General features: G+C 43.4%; 1 protein-coding gene across 1 annotated transcript in view; it reads right to left on the bottom strand.

Moving 5' to 3' along the window:
* The window catches only part of LOC132384993 (microtubule-associated protein tau-like), a 38,718-nt gene extending 35,051 nt beyond the window's left edge, over positions 1 to 3,667 (bottom strand). The window contains exons 1-2 of the mRNA XM_059956718.1: positions 3,601 to 3,667; positions 1,152 to 1,218 (exon numbers count right to left, since the gene is read on the bottom strand). Of these exons, the coding sequence (XP_059812701.1) occupies positions 1,152 to 1,218; positions 3,601 to 3,667 (134 nt within the window). The remainder of the gene's footprint in view (positions 1 to 1,151; positions 1,219 to 3,600) is intronic.
* Between the last annotated feature and the right edge of the window lie 16,210 nt (positions 3,668 to 19,877).

Genomic DNA, 19,877 nt, shown 5'->3' with positions numbered 1-19,877 from the left:
GTTGAAAATGCAGAGTGGGACAGCATAACATCTGTGGAGGGACAGAAACAGTTATGTTTCATGTTGAAGACTCTTCAATTAGAAGTAGTAAAGAGAAAACAAGGTGGTTTTATGTTACAGAGAGTGTGGAGGAGGCAAAGGGAGTATTGTTGGGAAGTTGAGGCGAGGGTCACTGCGGGGATAAGCTACAAAGTACCCCAGTTAGCGGATTAACAAAAAAAATACAGATGAAGGCAATGTAAAGCTGCAATAAAATGCCCAGCAGACTGAGGGGGAAAGGAGCTAATATCACTGATGGAAAAATCAGAGAAGAAATGACCAGTTCCGATGCATTCAGAAAAAAACATGTTAACTAAAATTAGAAAATTCAGGAGTCTAGAAGACTGCAAAGACAGAAGATGGGGCATTTTGCCTCAAGTTTCTGTCAGGCTTTGTTGTGAGGAGCCAGAGGGTTCAGAGTGGGAGTGGAATGCAGAATTAAAGTGGAAGCAACAGGAAGCCCAGGGTTGCTTCTGCGGACTGACTGACCATTCTGCAGAGTGGTCACTCAGTCTGGTTTCTCCGGTGTTGAGGAGACCACATTGTGCACACCAAATGCAGTACAGTGCATTGGAAAAAGTGAATCAGTACACTGAAGATTATGGTTTGGATGGAACATCCTAAACCGTGGGTTTACAGAGAGCCGTCTATTCACTGGGTAACAGAGTATGCACAGAAACATGTTGTGCTGAGGTAATAAACTGTGGCCTACAAATAGAACTCAGTGAATAGTGGGGGATGGTGGAAAATCCCCATGGTTACTGGGTGCACACTGTGAATAGCGAGGCACTCTATAGGTAAAGCAGACCAATTTTGGATAGACCCACTAAGTGACTGTGTTGCACTGAAAGGAATCTGTGGAACAGTGTTATTTTATGTGAACATGCTTGTCAAAGAGTACAAGATATTTATCACGTTAAATAAATGGATGGAATATTGTTCTAAACATTTGCCTTTATATGGGGGCTAGTCAGCTCTGCATTCACTGTTATGGATGAAATTGTGCTCATTAAGTGAGAAGCCGTTCCAGACCAGCTTGAGCTCTGCAGTTTGCACACCACACAAGCTGAGGAAAATGATGATACTGATATGAAACTGTCCAGCACTTACCCTCAGACGATGGTGATGTCTTCGGTTCAGATGCATCTGAAACAGGTTCATCTGAGACAGGAGAGGAATCTGGAAGAAGATAAGTGTAGAAATATGCTGTAAGTTTTGTTCAAACTGCAGCAACAACCCGTCTTGAATTTGAAAACTAGGGCACATCCCAGGTAGTGTCCCTAAGAACACAAACACAGTTTTCCACAAACAGTGGCAGTAATCTAGATATGGACAACTGACTCTAAACTCTGTAGGACTTTAAACCACGGTAATGATTTGATTAGAATATCAGAGCAACGAAAAGTTGTTTACAATTTTAATTAAGTGTGAAGTGATGCTTTTTAAGATATTAGATAAGGGAAGGACAAACACGATGAATGACGGGTCCCACATGAGTATTAAGGAAGAAAGAGAGCCTGGTGTATAATTCCAAAGTCAGCACAGGCGGATAGAGTATCAAAAGCAGCATACGGGACACTTGCCTTCGTCCGCAGGGCCATGGAGTATGAGAGTAGCGAAGTGTTGGTACAACTTTATAAAAATGTGCATAGGAAACAGCTGGAGTATTGTGTGCAGTCCTGATCATTACATTACAGGAAGAACACGGTTGCACTGGAGAGGCTGCAGAGGAGATTCAGTGTGGCCTGGGATAGAGTGTTTCAGTAATGAGGAGAACCTGGATAGTTTGGTTTTAGTTTTCTTGCAGTAGAGAAGGCTGGTGAAGGGTGTATCTGGCAGAGGTTATAAAATTATGAGGGACATCACTTTGGGAAAGTGAGAAGTTTTTCTCTATAGAAGAGCTATCTGTAACTAGAAAACATAGGTTAAGGGTAAGGAGTAGGAGGTTGAGCAGTGATCTGAGGAAGAATCTCAGAGATCAGTCATTGAAATCTGGATCTGAGAAAATGATGGAAGCAGGTCATTTCACAATGTTGGTATCAGCAATTGAATTACCAGGGTATAGTGATGAAGAAGGTGAATGGATTGTTTGCCTTCATTAGTCAAGTTACTGAGTTCAAGAGCTAGGAGGTAATATTGCAGCTTTATAAAATTCTAGTTAGGACACGTGCACAGTATCGTGTTCATTTCTGGTCACCTCATTAGAAGAAGGATGTGGAGGGTTGCAGATGACACCAAGATTGGTGATGTAGTGAACAGCAAGGAAGTTTATCAAAGCTTACAGTGGGATCTGGACCAAATGGAAAAATGAACTGAAAAATAGCCGAAGGAATTTAACGCAGACAAGTGTGAGGTGTTGCATACTGGGAGGACAAACCTGGATAGGGCATAGAATAAATAGTAGGGCATTGACTACGGGATCTAGGAATACAGATCCATAATTCATTGAAAGTGGAGTCACAGGTAGATAGGGTCGTAAAGAAAGCTTTTGGCATAATGGCCTTCATAAATCAAAGTATTGAGTGCAGGAGATGGGATGTTATGTTGAAGTTGTCTAAGACATTGGTGAGGCCTAATTTGGAGTATTGTGTGTGGTTTTGATCACCTATCTACAGGAAAGATGTAAATAAGATTGAAAGAGTACAGAGAAAATTTACAAGGATGTTGCCGGCACTTGAGGATCTGAGTTATAAGAGCAGGTTGAATAGGTTAGAACTTTATTCCCTAGAGCATAGGAGAACGAGGGGAGATTTGATAGAGGTATACAAAATTATGAGAGGTAAACACAATCAGGCTTTTCCACTGAGATCGGGTGAGACTACAACTGGAGGTTAAGAGTGAAAGTGAGATATTTAACGGGAACCCAAGCAGGCAATTTTTCATAGTGCAAGTAGTGCAAGTTTGGAATGAGCTGCCAGTGGAATTGATCGATGCAGGTTTGATTGGAATATTTAAGTGGATGCATGTTCGTTTGCAATGTTTAACAGAAGTTTGGATACGTACATGGATGGGAGGGGCATGGAGAGCCATGTAGGAGGAACCGGTGAAAAGTACTAAGATTTCCAGGAAGCACTTGATATGAAGTAACATCAAAAGTTATTGCAGAAAGTAAAACTCAGTTGGAGTTAATATTTTAGAGTGAATGAAAGATTGGCTGGTAAACAGGAAGCAGTAGGAATAAAGTGGCCTTTTGCTGGTTGGCAAGAAGCAACCAGTAACAGGGATCAACGCTGGGCCTCAATCTTTCATAATATGTTAATGACTTGGATGAAAATACAGAAGGTATTGTCACTGAACTTGCTGACAGCATAAAGATAGGAAAATGAGTTGTAAAGAGGATATAAGTAAGCAACAGAGAGAAATAGTGAGTGGGCAGAGATTTGGCAAACAGTGTGGAAAATGTCCATTTTGGCAGAAAAATAAAGCAGATTACTTATGGAATCCTACAGCAGGAGAAGAGGCTGTTGGGCCCACCAAGTATATGTTAACCATCAAGAACCCTCTTACAATATCCCATTTTACCCATCTCATAGCCCTACCAACTCCACCAGTTTCTATTACTTGTGAGCACCTCTGCACTATCCGCCACAAGCAGGACTTCACAGTGGCCAAACACTTTAATTTTCATTCCGCCATATTGCTCTATGGCTTCTTCTTTATGCCATGATGAGGCCACCCTCAGCATGGAGGAGCAACACCTTACATTCCATCTGGTACCCTCCAACCTAATGTTGTGGATATTGATTTCTCCTTCCAGTGAACAAATTCCCCTCCACCCTTCCTCTATTCCCACTCTGACCTTTAACTTCTTCTCACCTGACCCTATTACTTCCCTCTGGGTCCCCTCCTCCCTCTCTTTCTCTCCAGCCCTTTACCAGTCCCACCCACCTGGCTTCACCTATCACCATGTAGCTATCCTCCTTCCCACTCCCACCTTTTTATTCTGGCATTTTCCCCTTCCTTCTCAATCCTTTAAAGGGCCTCAGCCTGAAATGCCGACTATTTACTCTCTTCCATGGATGCTGCCTGACCTGCTGAGATCCTGCAGTGTTTTGTGTGTGTTGCTTTCTATGGCTTACCTATGCGCTTGGCTCAATTTACAGCAGCCAATTAGACTAACAACCCACCTATCTTTGTGATGTCGGAGAAAACTCATAGAAATCACAGGGAGACCATGAAACTCCACAGATCGCACTGGAGGTCAGGACTGTTCAGAGCTGGGAGGAATCTGCCTGTCAATGTCCAAAATTCGCAAAGGGCTGGTTTGCAGGTATGTGCAACATGTAATCATGAAAGCTAAAAGAATGTTTTTTTAAAATTGCTTGGGGAATTGCACACAGGAGACTAAACTTCAGTTATGTAGCATGTTGGCATGATAATTTCTAGAACATTGGGGATAGCACTAGCTTCCTATTTAAACACCTGAAGCAGTTCTTGGATGGTTTGCTGAAGTAATGGACCTTGAATAGGCAGGTAGCCTTGAGGAAAGCTTGGACAGGCTGGGCCACAAGTGTTTATAAATGTGAGAGGGGCTTGCCTGAAACTCCCTTCTGAATGCTACAACCAAATCTGCCTCAGCTCCTTCCCCAGCAATGCAATCCAGGCCCAAGTACTTGTTGGGTGAAGCCTTCACATCTTCCCTAAAGTCTAGCGCTTAGAGCTAGAAAAATTATCCAGTTGTAGCCAAATCAGTGATACACTATGCTCACCACAATTCCTTCCCTTTGTATTTTCTTCCTTTGCTTCTGAAACTTGGGATCCCACATGGCTTTCTTTATCTGTTCTGCTGTTTTCAAGGAAACCATGCATTTTACCCTGGGTTCTTGTGCATACTCTCTAAAGTCCTTTAGTTAATACCACCTTTTCACATTTCTGCCAGAATGCAACACGGCATTCCTGAGTATTACATTTCATCTGCCATTTTTCCATCCTTTCCACTAGTCAGTCTCTCTCTCTCTCTCTCTCCTCCAACACCCCATCTCCATCGTCCATTACTTTCTTCTTCTACAGTTTACAACCTCCCACTACTGACTGGCTTCTGCACTTGGTCAGTTTTCTATTTTCACTGCTGGAGACTCTTTTCATCCATGGCGTTCAATTGAGATGAATCACAATCAAGCTCGTTATCACTCTGACATATAGTAGGTCATGAAATTTGTTGTTTGCAGCAGCAGTACTGTGCAATACATAAAAAATTTACAAGTATATAAAAATAAACAGTGAAAAAATAGCAAAAATAGTGAGGTAGAGTTCATGAACAGTTCAGAAATCTGATGGTAGAGAGGAAGAAGCTGTCTCTAAGCCATTGAGTGTGTGTCTTCTTCCCTGATGGTAGTAATGAGAAGAGGGCAGGTCCTGGGTGGTGAAGGCCCCCAAAAATGGACACCACTGTCTTGAGGCAGCACCTTTTGAAGATGTCCTCAATAGTGAGGAAGTTAATACCCATGATGGAGTTGGCTGAATTTACAACCCTCTGCAGCTCTTTCAAATCCAGTACATTGGAGCCTCCATACCAGATGGTGATGCAATCACTCAGAATGCTCTCCAAGGTACATCTGTAGATTACGTTAATAATGCCAATTATGTGGTGCTAATCCCTGACCCAAATCCACATACATCACATCAACTGCATTTCCCTCATCAACCCTTTATTATTTTATCAGAACATTTGACACAATAGGCTTTCAACAAATCTATAATGGCCTTCTTCATCAATTGGCACTTGGACGGGTGGCTGTTATTCTAGAACTGTCCCCATCACCCAGGTTAATTTCAGTGGTCTGTCATTACTGTGTTTATTCCTTTTTTTTGAACATTTGGGAGATTGGACATTGGTTTATTCATGTTGTATCATGTGGGTAGACAATCATGGTCTTTCCATGATCATGATTGTCCTTGGCAAATTTCTCTATAGAAGTGGTTTGCCATTGCTTTCTTATGGGGAGTGTCTTTACAAGATGAGTGACCCCAGCCATTATCAATACTCTTCAGAGATTGTCAGTGATCACATAACCAGGACTTGCGATATGCACCAGCTGCTCATACAATTACCCATCACCTGCTCCCATGGCTTCACGTGACCCTGATTGGGGGCTAAGCAGGTGCTACACCTTGCCCAAGGGGGATCTGCAGGCTAGCGGAGGGAAGGAGCGCCTCACACCGCCTTTGGTAGAGGCATATCTCCACCTTGCCACCAGGACATTAGCCATTTCTTCTAAATACCTCTGAAGGCTTGGTCAGTATACAAACCTCCTTACAGTAGCTTTCACAAGCACATCTTATCTGCAAGCAACTCCTTCAAGATCTGTCTTCTGATACCATCTGAGATAAGTACTCAATGACTCCATCTCCAATCACTTTATCCTGTTGACATTTCAAACTTCCAGTTATGGAATGGCTGGGAATTTGCATTTGCAATCTTTTTCAGGCTGGTCCATCCTCACAGAGCACATCTGTAAACTTACTTCAAGTGCATGTCTCGTGGAGCTGCCCAAGCATCCTCTGTGTTTATGACTGGAGGTCTAGTCCATTAGTTGGACTGAAAATCATGTCCTCCCTTCATATGGCAAGCTAGCTTGTGCTTGACTTGTGTTAGACTGACATTCATTAATGTTAAGGCCATGATAGACGAACTGACATTCATGTGCCCTGGAACCAAACAGCTGGAATTGCACACGGAGGACCTGGGGACAATACAAGCATTGTGTGGCCCATAATTAAGACAGTCTTTGAAAAAGGAACTGATGAATTTCTTCACCTCGAAGACATTGCTTGCACATCTTGCTCAGTTTGCCTGTGGTTTCATTAGCTTATGTTGAGAATGTGAGCTGCAAAGTTTGTGGACTCTTGTACTCATTATCCATTCAACAGCTGTGTCCACTCCATAGTCATTAAGATTAGCTTTATTTGTCAAACAGACATTAAAACATACAGTAGAGTGTATCAAATCAAATCAGTGGGGATTGTATTGGGCAGCCTGTAAGTGGGGCTACGCTTCTAACGTCAACATGGCATTGCCCACAATTCACTAATTCACGAACCGGTACGTCTTTGGAATGTGGGAGGAAACTGAAGCACCCAGAGAAAACCCACGTACAAGTTCCTTACAGAGAGCAGCGGGAATCAAACCTTGATTTTACAGCTGGTGTTGTAAAGCATTACGCTAACTGCCACATTGTTGTGTTACCCTTGGCCTTGCCATTGAACGTCAGCATCCACACCGTCTCAGTGAACCAAGAGAGACTTGCGATTCATACTTTCAGCAGTGTCTGTTCACGTCCACCTCTCATCTCCTTTAGAAGGTTGTTGTAGCCATGTCACCACCATGGCTGAATCTGGCAAACATCTGAAATAACAAAGATATCTTCTCTGCTGCACTCTTTGTGTTTATCCTTTATGGAAAATTGGCTTTGACTTTAATTGGCCATCATTCACTAGCATTTAGTGTCAGGCTAAGGTGCACAACCTCTGGCTGGACAAATGCCACTTGGGTTGCCCAAGTTCTACACTGTGCTGTTAGAGGTACTTCAGAATGTCCCTCAAACATTAATTATCCTCCACACTATTCTGGTGGTGATTCTACTGTGTGTTGTGGAGGCAATTATCTGTTCTTATCTACTGTACACTGCAAGACCTTTGCTGAGGACTTGATTCCATGAGTCAATTTAAGTTGGTGCATTGTCAAAGGGAGGTCATTCCAATTCTCCTTGACAACATGTAGCTGACTATACAACACAGACAATGCAAACCCAGTTTCAAGAGAAACTTTGCTCGAACCAATCCCAGTCTAGGCTTTGTCAAATGTAAACACGTCATCATTCACTTGAAGTCTCTGAATCAGAGTTTCTTTGTAATCGCTGCTAGTATGAGCGTGACTGCTTTAGTAACTGCCCACTTGCTGTGAATTCATACTACAGAATTCCTCTTGTCTAGTTTAACAAGCTCTCTTGCCTGGCTATTTAATGCATTGGTCACTTGCAGTACGCTGCTTTAATTCTGTAACATCCTTGTGTCCAGTGATCTCTCTGTAGGCATTATACTTGTTCATGTGTGTCCAAACTTAACTTCTGAGTACTTGCAAGGACAGCAAGGGCTTCCTTCCAAATAAATTTAGCACACTAATACAAAGCTTTTCCACTGCATGTTAGTCTGTCAGCCTTGGCATCTATAACCTTTGGCAACTGAAGCCGTTGGCCAGTGCAACGCACAGTGCTCCATATTTGCCCCAATTTGATAGACCTGGAGCAACTTGGATCCACTCCAATTTGCCTACTGACACAACAAGTCCACAGAAATCAGAAATCAAAATTTGTCAAAGCTTTGGTCTGGAGTGTTGCCATCTCATTGGCTCTTCACTCAAGCCTGGAGCATCTGGACAACAAAGATGCATACATCAGGATGTTCTTTATTAACTACAGCTTGGCATTCAATACTATCATCCCCTCAAAGTTAATCAATAAGCTTCAAGACCTTGGCCTCAATGTCTCCTTGTGCAACTGGATTCTCGATTTCCTCACATGCAGACTCCAGTCAGTTCAGATTGGCAACAACATCTCCTCCAATCTCCATCAGTATAGGTGCACCACCAGGCTGTGTGCTTACCCCCTGCTCTACTTGCTTTACACTGATGACTGTGTGGCTAAGTACAGCTCCGATGCCATATTCAAGTTTGCTGATGACACCAGGTGGTGATGAATAAGCATATCGGAGGGAGATTGAACATCTGGCTGAGTGCTGTCATAACAACAACCTCTCACTCCATGTCAGCAAAACCAGGGAGACGATTATTGACTTCAGGAGAGGGAAACCAGAGGTCCGTGAGCTAGGCCGCTTCAGAGATGGACAGGGTCAGCAACTTTAAATTCTTCGGTGTTATCATTTCAGGAGGACCTGTCCTGGGCCCAACACGCAAGTGCCATTACATAGAAGGCACAGCAGCACCTCTACTTCTTAGAAGTTTGCAAAGATTCGGCATGACATCTAAAACTTTGACAAACTTCTGTAGATATGTGGTGGAGAGTATACTGACTGGCTGCATCACAGTCCGGTTTGGAAACACCAAACACAGTCTGGTTTGAATGGAAAATCCTACATAGAGTAGTGGATACAGCCCAGTCCATTATGGGTAAAGCCGTCCCCACCATTGAGCACATCTACACAAAGAGTTGTTGTAGGAATGCAGCATCCATCATCAGGGACCCCCACCACCCAGGTCATGCTCTCCTTTTGCTGCTGCCATCAGGAAGAAGGTACAGGAACCTTAAGACTCATACCACCAGGATCAGAAATAGTTATTACCCCTCAAACATCAGGCTCTTGAACCAGAGGGATAATTTCACTCAGCTTCACCAGCTCCATCACTGAAATGTTCCCACATCCTATGGAATCACTTTCAAAGACTTCTCATCTCATGTTCTTGATATTTATTGCTTATTTATTTATTATTATTTCTTTCTTTTTGTATTTGCACAGGTTGTAGTCTTTTGCAAACTGGTTGAATGCCCAAGTTGGGCAGTCTTTTACTGATTCTATTGTGATCATTATTCTATTATGAATTTATTGAGTATGCCTGCAAGAAAATTAATCTCAGGGTTGTATATGGTGACATATATGTACTTTGATTATAAATTTATTTTGAACTTTGAAGATTCTTCTACACTTAAAAGTTGAGTGTCCTGCTTTTAACAATGTACCGACCCTTACACTTGACCTCCCAAAAGGTAACATTTTAATTCCAATTCCCAATCCAACATGTAGGTCCACACCTTCTTGTTATGCCAAGATGATGCCACCCTCAGGGTGGAGGAACAATACTTATATTCCATCTGTGTAGCCTTTAATGTGATAGCATGAATATCAATTTATCCTTCTGGTGAAAAAAAATTCCTCACCCCCCACCTCTTCTTCTGTTTCCCACCCTGACCTTTTACTTCTTTTCAACTGCCTATTACCACCTCTGGGTCCCCTCTTCCTTCCCTTTCTCCAATGATCCACTCTCCACTCCTATGAAATTCCTTCTTCTCCAGCCCTTGACCTTTCCCACCCATCTGGCTTCGCCCATCACCTTCCAGCAACCCTCCTTCCCCTCCCCCCACCATCTTTTAATTCTGGCATCTTCCCCCTTCCTTCTCAGTCCTGAAGAAGGGTCTCGCCTGAAGTGTCAACTGTTTGTTCATTTCCACAGATGCAGCCTGACCTGCTGAGTTTCTCCAGCATTTTGCTTGTGGTACTTCACACTTGCCTGTATTAAACACCATCTGCCATTTCTCCACCCATATGTATAAATGATCTATATACTGCTGTATCCTTTGATAACCTTCTTTACTGCCCACTACTCCATCAATCTTTATGTTGTCTGTAAACTTGCTGGGCCACCCAGCTACCATACAGTTTCATCCAGGTCATTTACATACATCACAAACAACAGAGGTCATAGTATGGATCCCTGCCGAAACTATTGGTCACAGAATAAACAGAGTAAGTCCCATCAAGCACTATCCTCTGTCTTCCATGAGCAAACCAATTTTACATGCAAATAACCAAGTCACCATAGACCTCATGCATCCTAATCTTCCTGATCAACCTATCACGGGGACTTTGTCAAATGCCTTAATGAAATCCACATAGACAGCATCTACTGTCCTACACTCATCAGTCACTTCCTTCACCTCCTTAAACAATTCTTCAACAAAGAAAGGACAATGGCCACTCTCCAGTCCTCTGGGATCTCACCTGTTGCTAATGAGGGCAGCCAGCAATTTTGAACATGGAACAGTACAGCACAGTACAGGACTTTTGGCCCTCAATGGTGTGCAAACTTGTTAATCCACTTTAAGATCAATTTAACGCTTCCCTTCAATATGGACCTCCAGTTTTTCTTTCATCAATTGCCTATCTAAGAGTCTCTGAAATATCCCCAACGTATCTGTCTTTACTATCACCCCTGGCAGTTAGTTCTACACACTTGCCACTCTTAAATAAAAACTACCTGACAACCCACCTATACTTTTCTCCAATCACCTCTCATTTTCCTTCACTCCAGAGAGAAAAGCCCCAACTCGTTTCACCTTTCCTCATAAGACATGCTCTCTAATCTAGGCAGCAACCTGGTGAATCTCCTCTGGACCCTCTCTAAGGCTTCCACATCCTTCCTATAATGAGGTGACTGGAAATGAACACAGTACTCCATGTGTGGTCTAACCACACTTGTGCGCCAATGGCAGTTTAGTAATTAGCGTGACGCTATTATAACTTGGGCGATATAGTTTGAAGTTCAATTCTAGTATCATCTGTAAGAAGTATGCATGTCCTCCCCGCGAAATGCGTGGATTTTCGTTAGGTGCTTCAGTTTTCTCCCACCATCTAAAGACATCCTGGTTAATAGGTTAATTGATCATTGTACATTGTCCTGTGATTAGACTAGGGTTAAATCGGGGGTTGCTGGGTGGCTCAGCTCCTAGGGCCTGAAGGGCCTGTTCCACACTCTCTCTCTAAACAAATAAATAAACAAAATACATAAGCAGAGTTTTATGAAGATCCAACATTACCTCATGGCTCTTGAAATCAGTCTCCAACTAATGAAGGCCGACACACCATCTACCTTAACCATCCTATCAAATTATGTAGCAACTGTGAGGGATGTATGTACATGAACCCCAAAATCCCCATTCCTCCACACTGCTAAGAATCCTGCCATTAACCAGTACTGTCTTCAAAGTGCATCACTTCACACTTTTCCAGATTGAACTCCATCTGCAACTTCTCAATCCAGCTCTGCATCCCATCAATGTCCCCTTGTAACCTACAATGCCACCAACTTTTGTGCTATCTACATACTTACTAACCCCCTCCCTTTCCATTTCCTCAAACAAATAATTTATGAAAAAAACAGAGCAGGGGTCCCTGAACAGATCCCTGCTGAGCACCAGTGGTCTCCAACCTCCAGACAGAATACAGCCCTTCTACAACCACTCTCTGCTTTCTGTAGGCAAGCCATTTCTGAATCTACACAGCCAAGCTTCCCTGGACCCCATGCCTCCTGACTTTCTGAATCAGCCTACCATGGGGAACCTTGTTGTACACCACATCTTCAATTTGTTTTGTCAGTACCTCAAAGAATTCAATCAAGTTTGCGAGGTATGACCAGCCCCTCACAAAGTCTTGCTGACTATCCCTATTCAGTCTATGCTTCTCCAAATGCTCATAAATACTGTCTCTAAGAATCCTCTCCAGTAGTTTGTCCACCACTGATGCAAGACTCATTGGTCTATAGTTCCTAGGATTATTCCTTTATCTTTCTTGAGCAAAGGAAAAACATCTGGTATCATATCTGTGGCCAGTGAGGATGTAAAGATCAAAGTCACAACAATCTCTTCCCTCACTTCCTGCAGTAACCTGGGGTATATCTCATCCGGTCCTAATGTTTCTCTGAAGTTCCAACACATCCACTTTCTTAATACTGATACGTTCCAACATATTAGGCTGCTCTATGCTGTCCTCACATTTGACAAAATCTCTCTCTCACTCTCCCTGCATGCTCTCAGAATAGTCACCCATATGAACCTTGTTTTGCACCAGCTGGGACACTCAGTGGCACTGCTTTGTGCTCTCAGCCTTGGTTGTTCCAAGGTCCTGTCAGAGAGTCAGATGATGCCCACTCAATGCTCCAGAGCTGTTGCTAAAATCTTTTCAAGTGACAAATTTTCACACACATTGATAATGGAGACCACTCTTGTCACCAACTGTAATGTATTTCTGGATAGACTGTAAACTAGACTGGGAATACTGGCAAATTCTAATGGCAAGAATCTTCTAGAGGACAGCAGAGGTTCAGATCAAACGTGTGTGCTTCTCTGTAGACAAATAGCAGCATATGAACTTCCATCATGATGTTACAGTCTCGTGACTCATCTTCCTCGGCAAGCACAAAGACACCACATACAGGGATCAGGGGTCAGGGGCAACCAAGCTGTATTGTTTTTTTCAGATCACTAACAGCAGTCGAAGGGCCAAATGGCTTCATCCTGTGCTGTGGTTGATCAGTGACTCTGTGATAGGGTGGGTCTATCCAGCTGGATCAAACTGATGTAATGAAAGGCTCCTGAACTGGACTGCACCGATGGGTGTGTGCAGATTGCCAGCGAGTAGGTACTGGTGTACAAGGACAGTGCTAATGATCTTACATTGATGGCTACACGTTCTACCTATTGGTATATATGTTTCTGATGGTTGTGCAACCTGCTGATTGGGGAATAAAGTACTGACCAATGTAAGGCTTTATAAAACATCTCCTCCTTGCTGACAGTCAACACAGTTGCACCTCAAGATGTGTGCTATGTCCTCTGCTCTACACTCACGACTGTGTGTCTAGGCACAGCTCAAACACCATCTATAAATTTGCCAATGATACAACTGTTATTGGTAAAGTTTCAGATGGTGATAAGGTGGTGTACAGGAGTGAGATAGATCAGCTAGTCAAGTGGTGTTGCAACAACCTTGCACTCAACATCAGTAAGACCAAGGAATTGATTGTTGACTTTAGGAAGGGGTAATCAGGAAATGCAGAGTTCTCACTGAAGGCTCAATAGTGGAAAGGGTGAGCAGTTTCAAGATCTATCCTGGGCCAACATACTGATGCAATCATGAAAACGATACAATGGCAGCTATACTTCATTAGGAGTTTGAGGAGATTTGGCACATCACTAAAGACTCTAGTGAATTTCTACCAAAAGCACTGAGCCATGATGTGAGGAAATGCTATTCCAATGGGAGCACACACTGACAACAATTAAATATACTGAGGATCATTGTGCTCTTAATAGAGGCACCTCCTGTTGGCAAAGAGAATTTGATGCACAGCGTTGAGTCTGAAAGTGGAGAACAGCTACCCATGGCACTACAGCAGAAGATTCACCAAAAGGATTGTCTCAAATAAACACTTTACTATTTACGGAACACAGTGGTCGGCTGCAGGGCTTCCTACAGCAGAGAGCAACAACACTTCAGATGTCCTCCCTTTGTGTAACAACGACTTGCTTCCACTCTGGTTCTAGACTGATGAGGCCGGTGTGGGAGTTGCAGACTCCACAGGTGGGACAGGAGGTGCCTGCCCTGTGAAGTGGTGCATTCCTTCCTCTGTTTATGCAGGGTTTTACGTGCTGCAAGTGCAAGGTCTGAGAATTTCACTACCATCCTGAATGCGCCTTCTCTACTCTGAGCAGGCATGGAGTTAGCAGGGATTTTACACATGTTTAAGGACACTTTTCCTCCCTCTTGCTGGTAGCTTCGTAGCATGACTGAGCTTGGAATAGAGTGTCTATTTTAGGAGTCTGGTGTCACACAAATGATGTCACCTGCTCAAAAGAGGCAACTAAGTGTAACTAGGGCCTTGGGAGTTGGCTTGGGAGCGAACACCAATGCTTTGCTGATCCTTCATGTTGGAAAATGCATGGTCTTGCACTTTGGTAGTAGAAATAAACTTTCTAAATGGGGAGAAAATCCAGGAATCTGAGATGAAGAAGGACTTGGGAGTCCTTGTGCAGAACAGCCTAAAGGTTAACTTGCAGGTTGAGTCAGTGTTGAGGAAGGCAACTGCCATGTTAGCATTCATTTCAAGTGGTCCAGAATACAAGAGCAGGGATGTGATGCTGAGGCTTTATAAGGCACTAGTGAGACCTCACCTTGAGTATTGTGAACAGTTTTGGGCCCCTCATCTTAGAAAAGATGTGCTGGCATTGGAGAGGGCCCAGAGGAGGTTCACAAGGATGATTCCAGGAATGAAAGGGTTATCATATGAGGAACATTTGATGGCTCTGGGTCTGTACTCGTTGGAATTCAGAAGGATGAGGGGGATCTCATTGAAACCTTTCAAATGTTGAAGGGCCTAGATAGAGTAGATGTGGAAAGGATGTTTCCCATGGTGGGAGGGTCCAGGACAAGAGGGCACAACCTCAGGATAGAGGGGCACCCTTTCAAAACAGAGATGTGGAGAAATCTTTTTAGCCAAAGGGATTCCACATTCCCTTTGTTTCCACATTCAGCTGTGGAGGCCAGGTCATTGGGTGTACTTAAGGCAGAGATTGATAGGTTCTTGATTGGGCATGGTATCAAAGGTTACAGGGAGAAAGCCGGGAACTGGGGTTGAGGAGATAGGAAAAAAGAATCAGCCACGATTGAATGGCGGATCAGACTTGATGGGTCAAATGGCCCAATTCTGCTCCTATGTCTCATGGACCCTCCCATTACAGTCCAGCTACCGGCCTGTTGCCTGTTCACTTAACATGACACTATTCTTCTGCTGACTCTGTCCTCACATCTTGCTTTCCGCCACTTTTGAAACCTCCTTCAGTAATGTGGATTGCATATCCTTGAGGTCTCTATACTGATCGGAAGCAACTCACAGTTACAGCAGCCAACCTACAAATGACCCTCTATCCAGGCTTTTAGTTACCCCATCCTCCATGCATGCTAACAGAACTCATATGCTGACCATAGTTCCTCTACCCCCACTAATACACCCCAGAGACAGGAGCTTTTACCCGGTGCAGAAGCCTTTTATATGGCACCTTCTAGGCATCCAAGAACATCTGATCTGCTGGTTCCCCTTTACCACGCTGATTGTAACGTCCCTCTCATGAACCCACATTGATACTGCTTAGTTTTATTACACCCAGCTACAGCTTTCCAAATAAACGACTCCATCACTCTCACGTGGACAGAGGTCAGTCTGACTGCCACTTCCTGCTTTCTGCTTCTCTACTTTCCTGAAACGGGTGTTATATTTACCACTGTCCAACCCACAAGGACCTTTCCAGAATCCAACAGTTTTTGTAAGATCACAAAAAATGTATCCACCACCTCTGCAGCCATTTATTCTAAGACCTCAGGAGTTTGCTGAATAATTTTCTTCCAGTGATGTTGACTGTTTTGGAATGTCTTTCCCCCTTTTTCCTCCTGGGTTTTCTATTTCTAGAAAGCCTTTATCATCTTCTACCATGGAAATGGATTTTTAAAAAAGTTTGTACAAAGTCTCTGTCATTTTCCTTTATTTCCCATTAACTTCCACACACTTCATTTAAGAGACCAATGTTTACTTTAGCATCCCTCTTTCATCTCTGTTCTAACATAAATAAACAGAAAATTCTGGAAACACTCAGCATCTGTGGAAAGAGAAAAAGGGTTAACATTTCAGACCCAAGATCCTATGTGAGAACTGGAAAAAGAGAAAGCTCCTTCCCAGTTCCAATGAAGCATCATGGATCCAATCCGTTAACTCTATTTCTTTTCACACAGATGCCGTCTGACCTGCAGCATTTCAGATTTTATTTCCGGATCTACTTTTTAAAAAATTCTATCCTTGACTTCCTTAGTCACAAATGGATCATTCCTCTCTTGGAGTCATTACTTCTCGATGGAATTTATCTCTATTGAGAATTAGGAAAAATCTCCAAGATATCTTTTACTACTCATCTACCATCTTAACTGTTAATCTATTTTCACATTCTAGCCAACTTTATCTTCCTGCTTTTAATTTTAAAACACTAATTTCAGACCCAAGATTCTGCAATCTATGTCATGATCATTCATTCCCCAAGGATGCTTACCGTGAAATCATAAATGAATCCTGTTCCCAGATTAGTTTCACAATCTATTGTTCTCAGAAGCAGCCCTGAAAATCCCTACTAATTCATCCTCAAGATTACCATGACCAATTTGATTTGTCTGATCTATAAGGATTAAATTTGCCTACAGATATAGCACAGACTTTGGTAAAATCCCTGCTACATCTACATTTATATTCTATTCTACAATGTTGATACTGTTGCATTGATCTTCTTACAAATCCTCATCAAGATTAAAAGCCTTAAAATTTATCTTTTCACCATTTCCCCCCACTCTGATTCTATTTACAGCTACGCTCAAATGTAGCACTCCTGCAAAATGTGTGATCAATCCACGTCTGTTACATGATGACACACAAGCAATTATCCAAATAAGTATAAAACATACCAGCCCTAGCAGGGTGAAGAAACTAAAGTGTGCTGATGCTGGAAACTGGAGCAACACAGATGCTGCCTAACCCGCTGAGTTACTCCAGATTTACACGTGCTGCTCCAGTCCCATGAAAGCTGAGTCATTACTCCAACCCTCTTTCAACCCTCCTCGATGCATCAATGCTCCTCACTTCCCACAAATCTCCTTCTGGGATTGAATGAATCTACAGAAAATGGTTCAATCTTCATTGCTTCCACTCCTGTACCAAGGTCATCCCAGCATCAGTTTTTGCATATACAGACAAGTTTACGTGTACTCATTCAGCAGCTAAGCTCTAAGCTTTATTAAGCCATTCGCTGAAACATATCAGAGAACTAGCCCTTCACTTAGCAAAGAAGATGTCCTCCACAAGTCCGCTCACTCTGCGCACCACAACAAGCCCTTGGAAATCCTGGACTGCCTCCCATGTCTCAAGCACAGTATTTTTCATTAAGGTAGGCACTAATGTACAGTTCATAGTTAAACCAGGCATCTCACAGCTCTGCAGCAATACCATTAATGTTTCCAAATAATCCTCCAAATCCACTTCAGGATTAGACAACCCCATCAACAGCAACTCTATTCGCAACTCTCACAAGATGAACAGGGTGAACAAGAAAAACTATTTTAAAAAAATTCTCAAAGTCTCCTTGAAGATGTGTAACATCTCTCAAGTTAGGACAGCTTGAGAGAGAAGAACACTTCAGAAGGCACTCAGCCTTTCTCTGGCCAGAGTTTCAGGAGATGCATCTGGAAGTAGAGGGGACACAGAATATCCTGGTCACCCATCACCTCAAGCAACAGCTGCCCATTATTTCCCCCCATTCTGTAGTCTATCCCATTCCCAGTTTATCACATTTGCTGTAGGTTGCTGCAGTAAATGTTTATTAACTCGAGTCTTGATTTTTTTGAGGGATAAACATGAGACTTCATTCCTCTGCTTCACAAATTTCCAACCTTGGCACTCCACTGAAGTATCCTTGGTGAAATGCAGAAACTGTGCTCACACACACTGTACTTTAGAAAGAAACCACTAATTTTAGAACCCTCAGTTGACAGTAATTACTAGATAAACAGTTCCAATTAACTGAAAAACAGCTAATGGCAGGCAACTTGGTTACCACTGACACTGCAAGCTAGAACATCAAAGTTACAATTATAAATGCAAAGCACAAAGTAAACATCAGTATCAGCAGATCCCTTTCATTTCAATTCCCACATCACCAAATTCACAACCTCTGTTAAAATGCATTTCAGTAAAATGTATTGCAGCTTTCCAGAGGAACTTGGACCTTGCACAGATCTTGTGGACAACTTCCCTGCTCTAGGAGCCCTGAGGTGCCTTTTTCAGTGTCCTCAACACCTGTATCCTACTGCCGCTGTTCTTCACCAAGTTGTCCAGAAACTCTGACCCCTGGGAACACTCTCCCACACCCTTCCTACACTGCAGCATCCACCCATGAAGTAGCAGCATTCCTGTCAGGGGACTGCTTGCATTGCAGTAATGCTGATTCTACAGTTGGCTGCAGAGATCCCACCTGCAGGGCTAACTGCTGGCAGTTGCAAGAAATTTCAAAAGATCAATAGAGAATGCTGCAGTGAAACAGAGACTGTGTAAGGTTATCTAACATTACTGCTCTGTGAAATCTGCAACTGACAATCTTCATCCTCTGGATCTTAAACAAGCTGTTAGGCTGCTCCACAATGCAGTTTAACATCATTAAATCAACTTTTAGACCCTGGGGCTTGATGGGTGAGTATAAATCCCTGATAAGGTTAACATATTCCGTAAAAGTTTGTGGAGTCATACAGAGTCCACAATGATATTTGCCATGTAGAATTTACACCCATCCCATTAATCCCAGTTTTACCTCTTCCCACATTCTCACCAACACATTGGAGCAATTGACAGTGATCCATTAACCCACCAGTCCACATGCCTTTGGGATGCTGGTTTGGGGGGCGGGGGGGGGGGGAATCAGGAGTACCGAAAAGAAAACCTGTGCCGTTATAAGGAGAATGTGTAAACTTCACACAGGCAACACCCGAGGTCAGGACAGAACCAGGACTGTGGCGCTCTGAGACAGTGGCATCTTGGAATGGTTAATAACAAAAAAAAACCCTTTATATTACTAATGATCGACAGAAGCTAACTGATGGGGGAATGGACTCCCAACCGTGAATATTCAACCTCAATCAAGCTTTTGGATGGATGAATGCAGATCTTGGCTTAATGAATGCAGTGGTGATGGGCGGTGGTAACAAAGGAATTCACAGTACAAAACCGCCCTTACAGCCAGCTCCATGCAGAGACGCTGTTTACTCCATCCTTAGTCTATACAAACACATAATCAATGGGCAGCTTCACGGGTTTCAATCAATGACAAACAACAATCAAAGGGCGAGATGGGGAATTAACTCCTTGCACGCTGCACCTCATTTTCTGAGCTCTTCTCAAATACTTATGTTGCTCCGGTCTCTTCCCGGAGTTGGGTTGCGGGCAGCTGTCACGGTGCCTGACGAACATGTTACCGACAACCCTTTGTCTCCGTTCCGCACCGAGCATTCATGTGAGCGCTGAAGGAACCGGGGCGCTTCCCACCCTGGTGGTACGGGTGGGCTGCTGCGCTTCCTCAATGTGGTGATGGAGCGGACTGGACACCACCTCCCTCCCGAGCCATCACCAGTGGGAACCGGCAGCGAGTACGGTTTACTGTGTGGATGGACGGTGCAGGAACTCGGGGCGGGGCGGGTTCACGGTGCTGATGTGGGAGCAGGTGCGGGATCGCGTGCACGGTGCGGGAACT

Source organism: Hypanus sabinus, chromosome X1 (assembly GCF_030144855.1).
Source record: "Hypanus sabinus isolate sHypSab1 chromosome X1, sHypSab1.hap1, whole genome shotgun sequence".
Lineage (NCBI taxonomy): Eukaryota > Metazoa > Chordata > Chondrichthyes > Myliobatiformes > Dasyatidae > Hypanus > Hypanus sabinus.
Note: the sequence above shows the minus strand (reverse complement) of the source record. Positions and strands in the feature narration are given on the sequence as shown.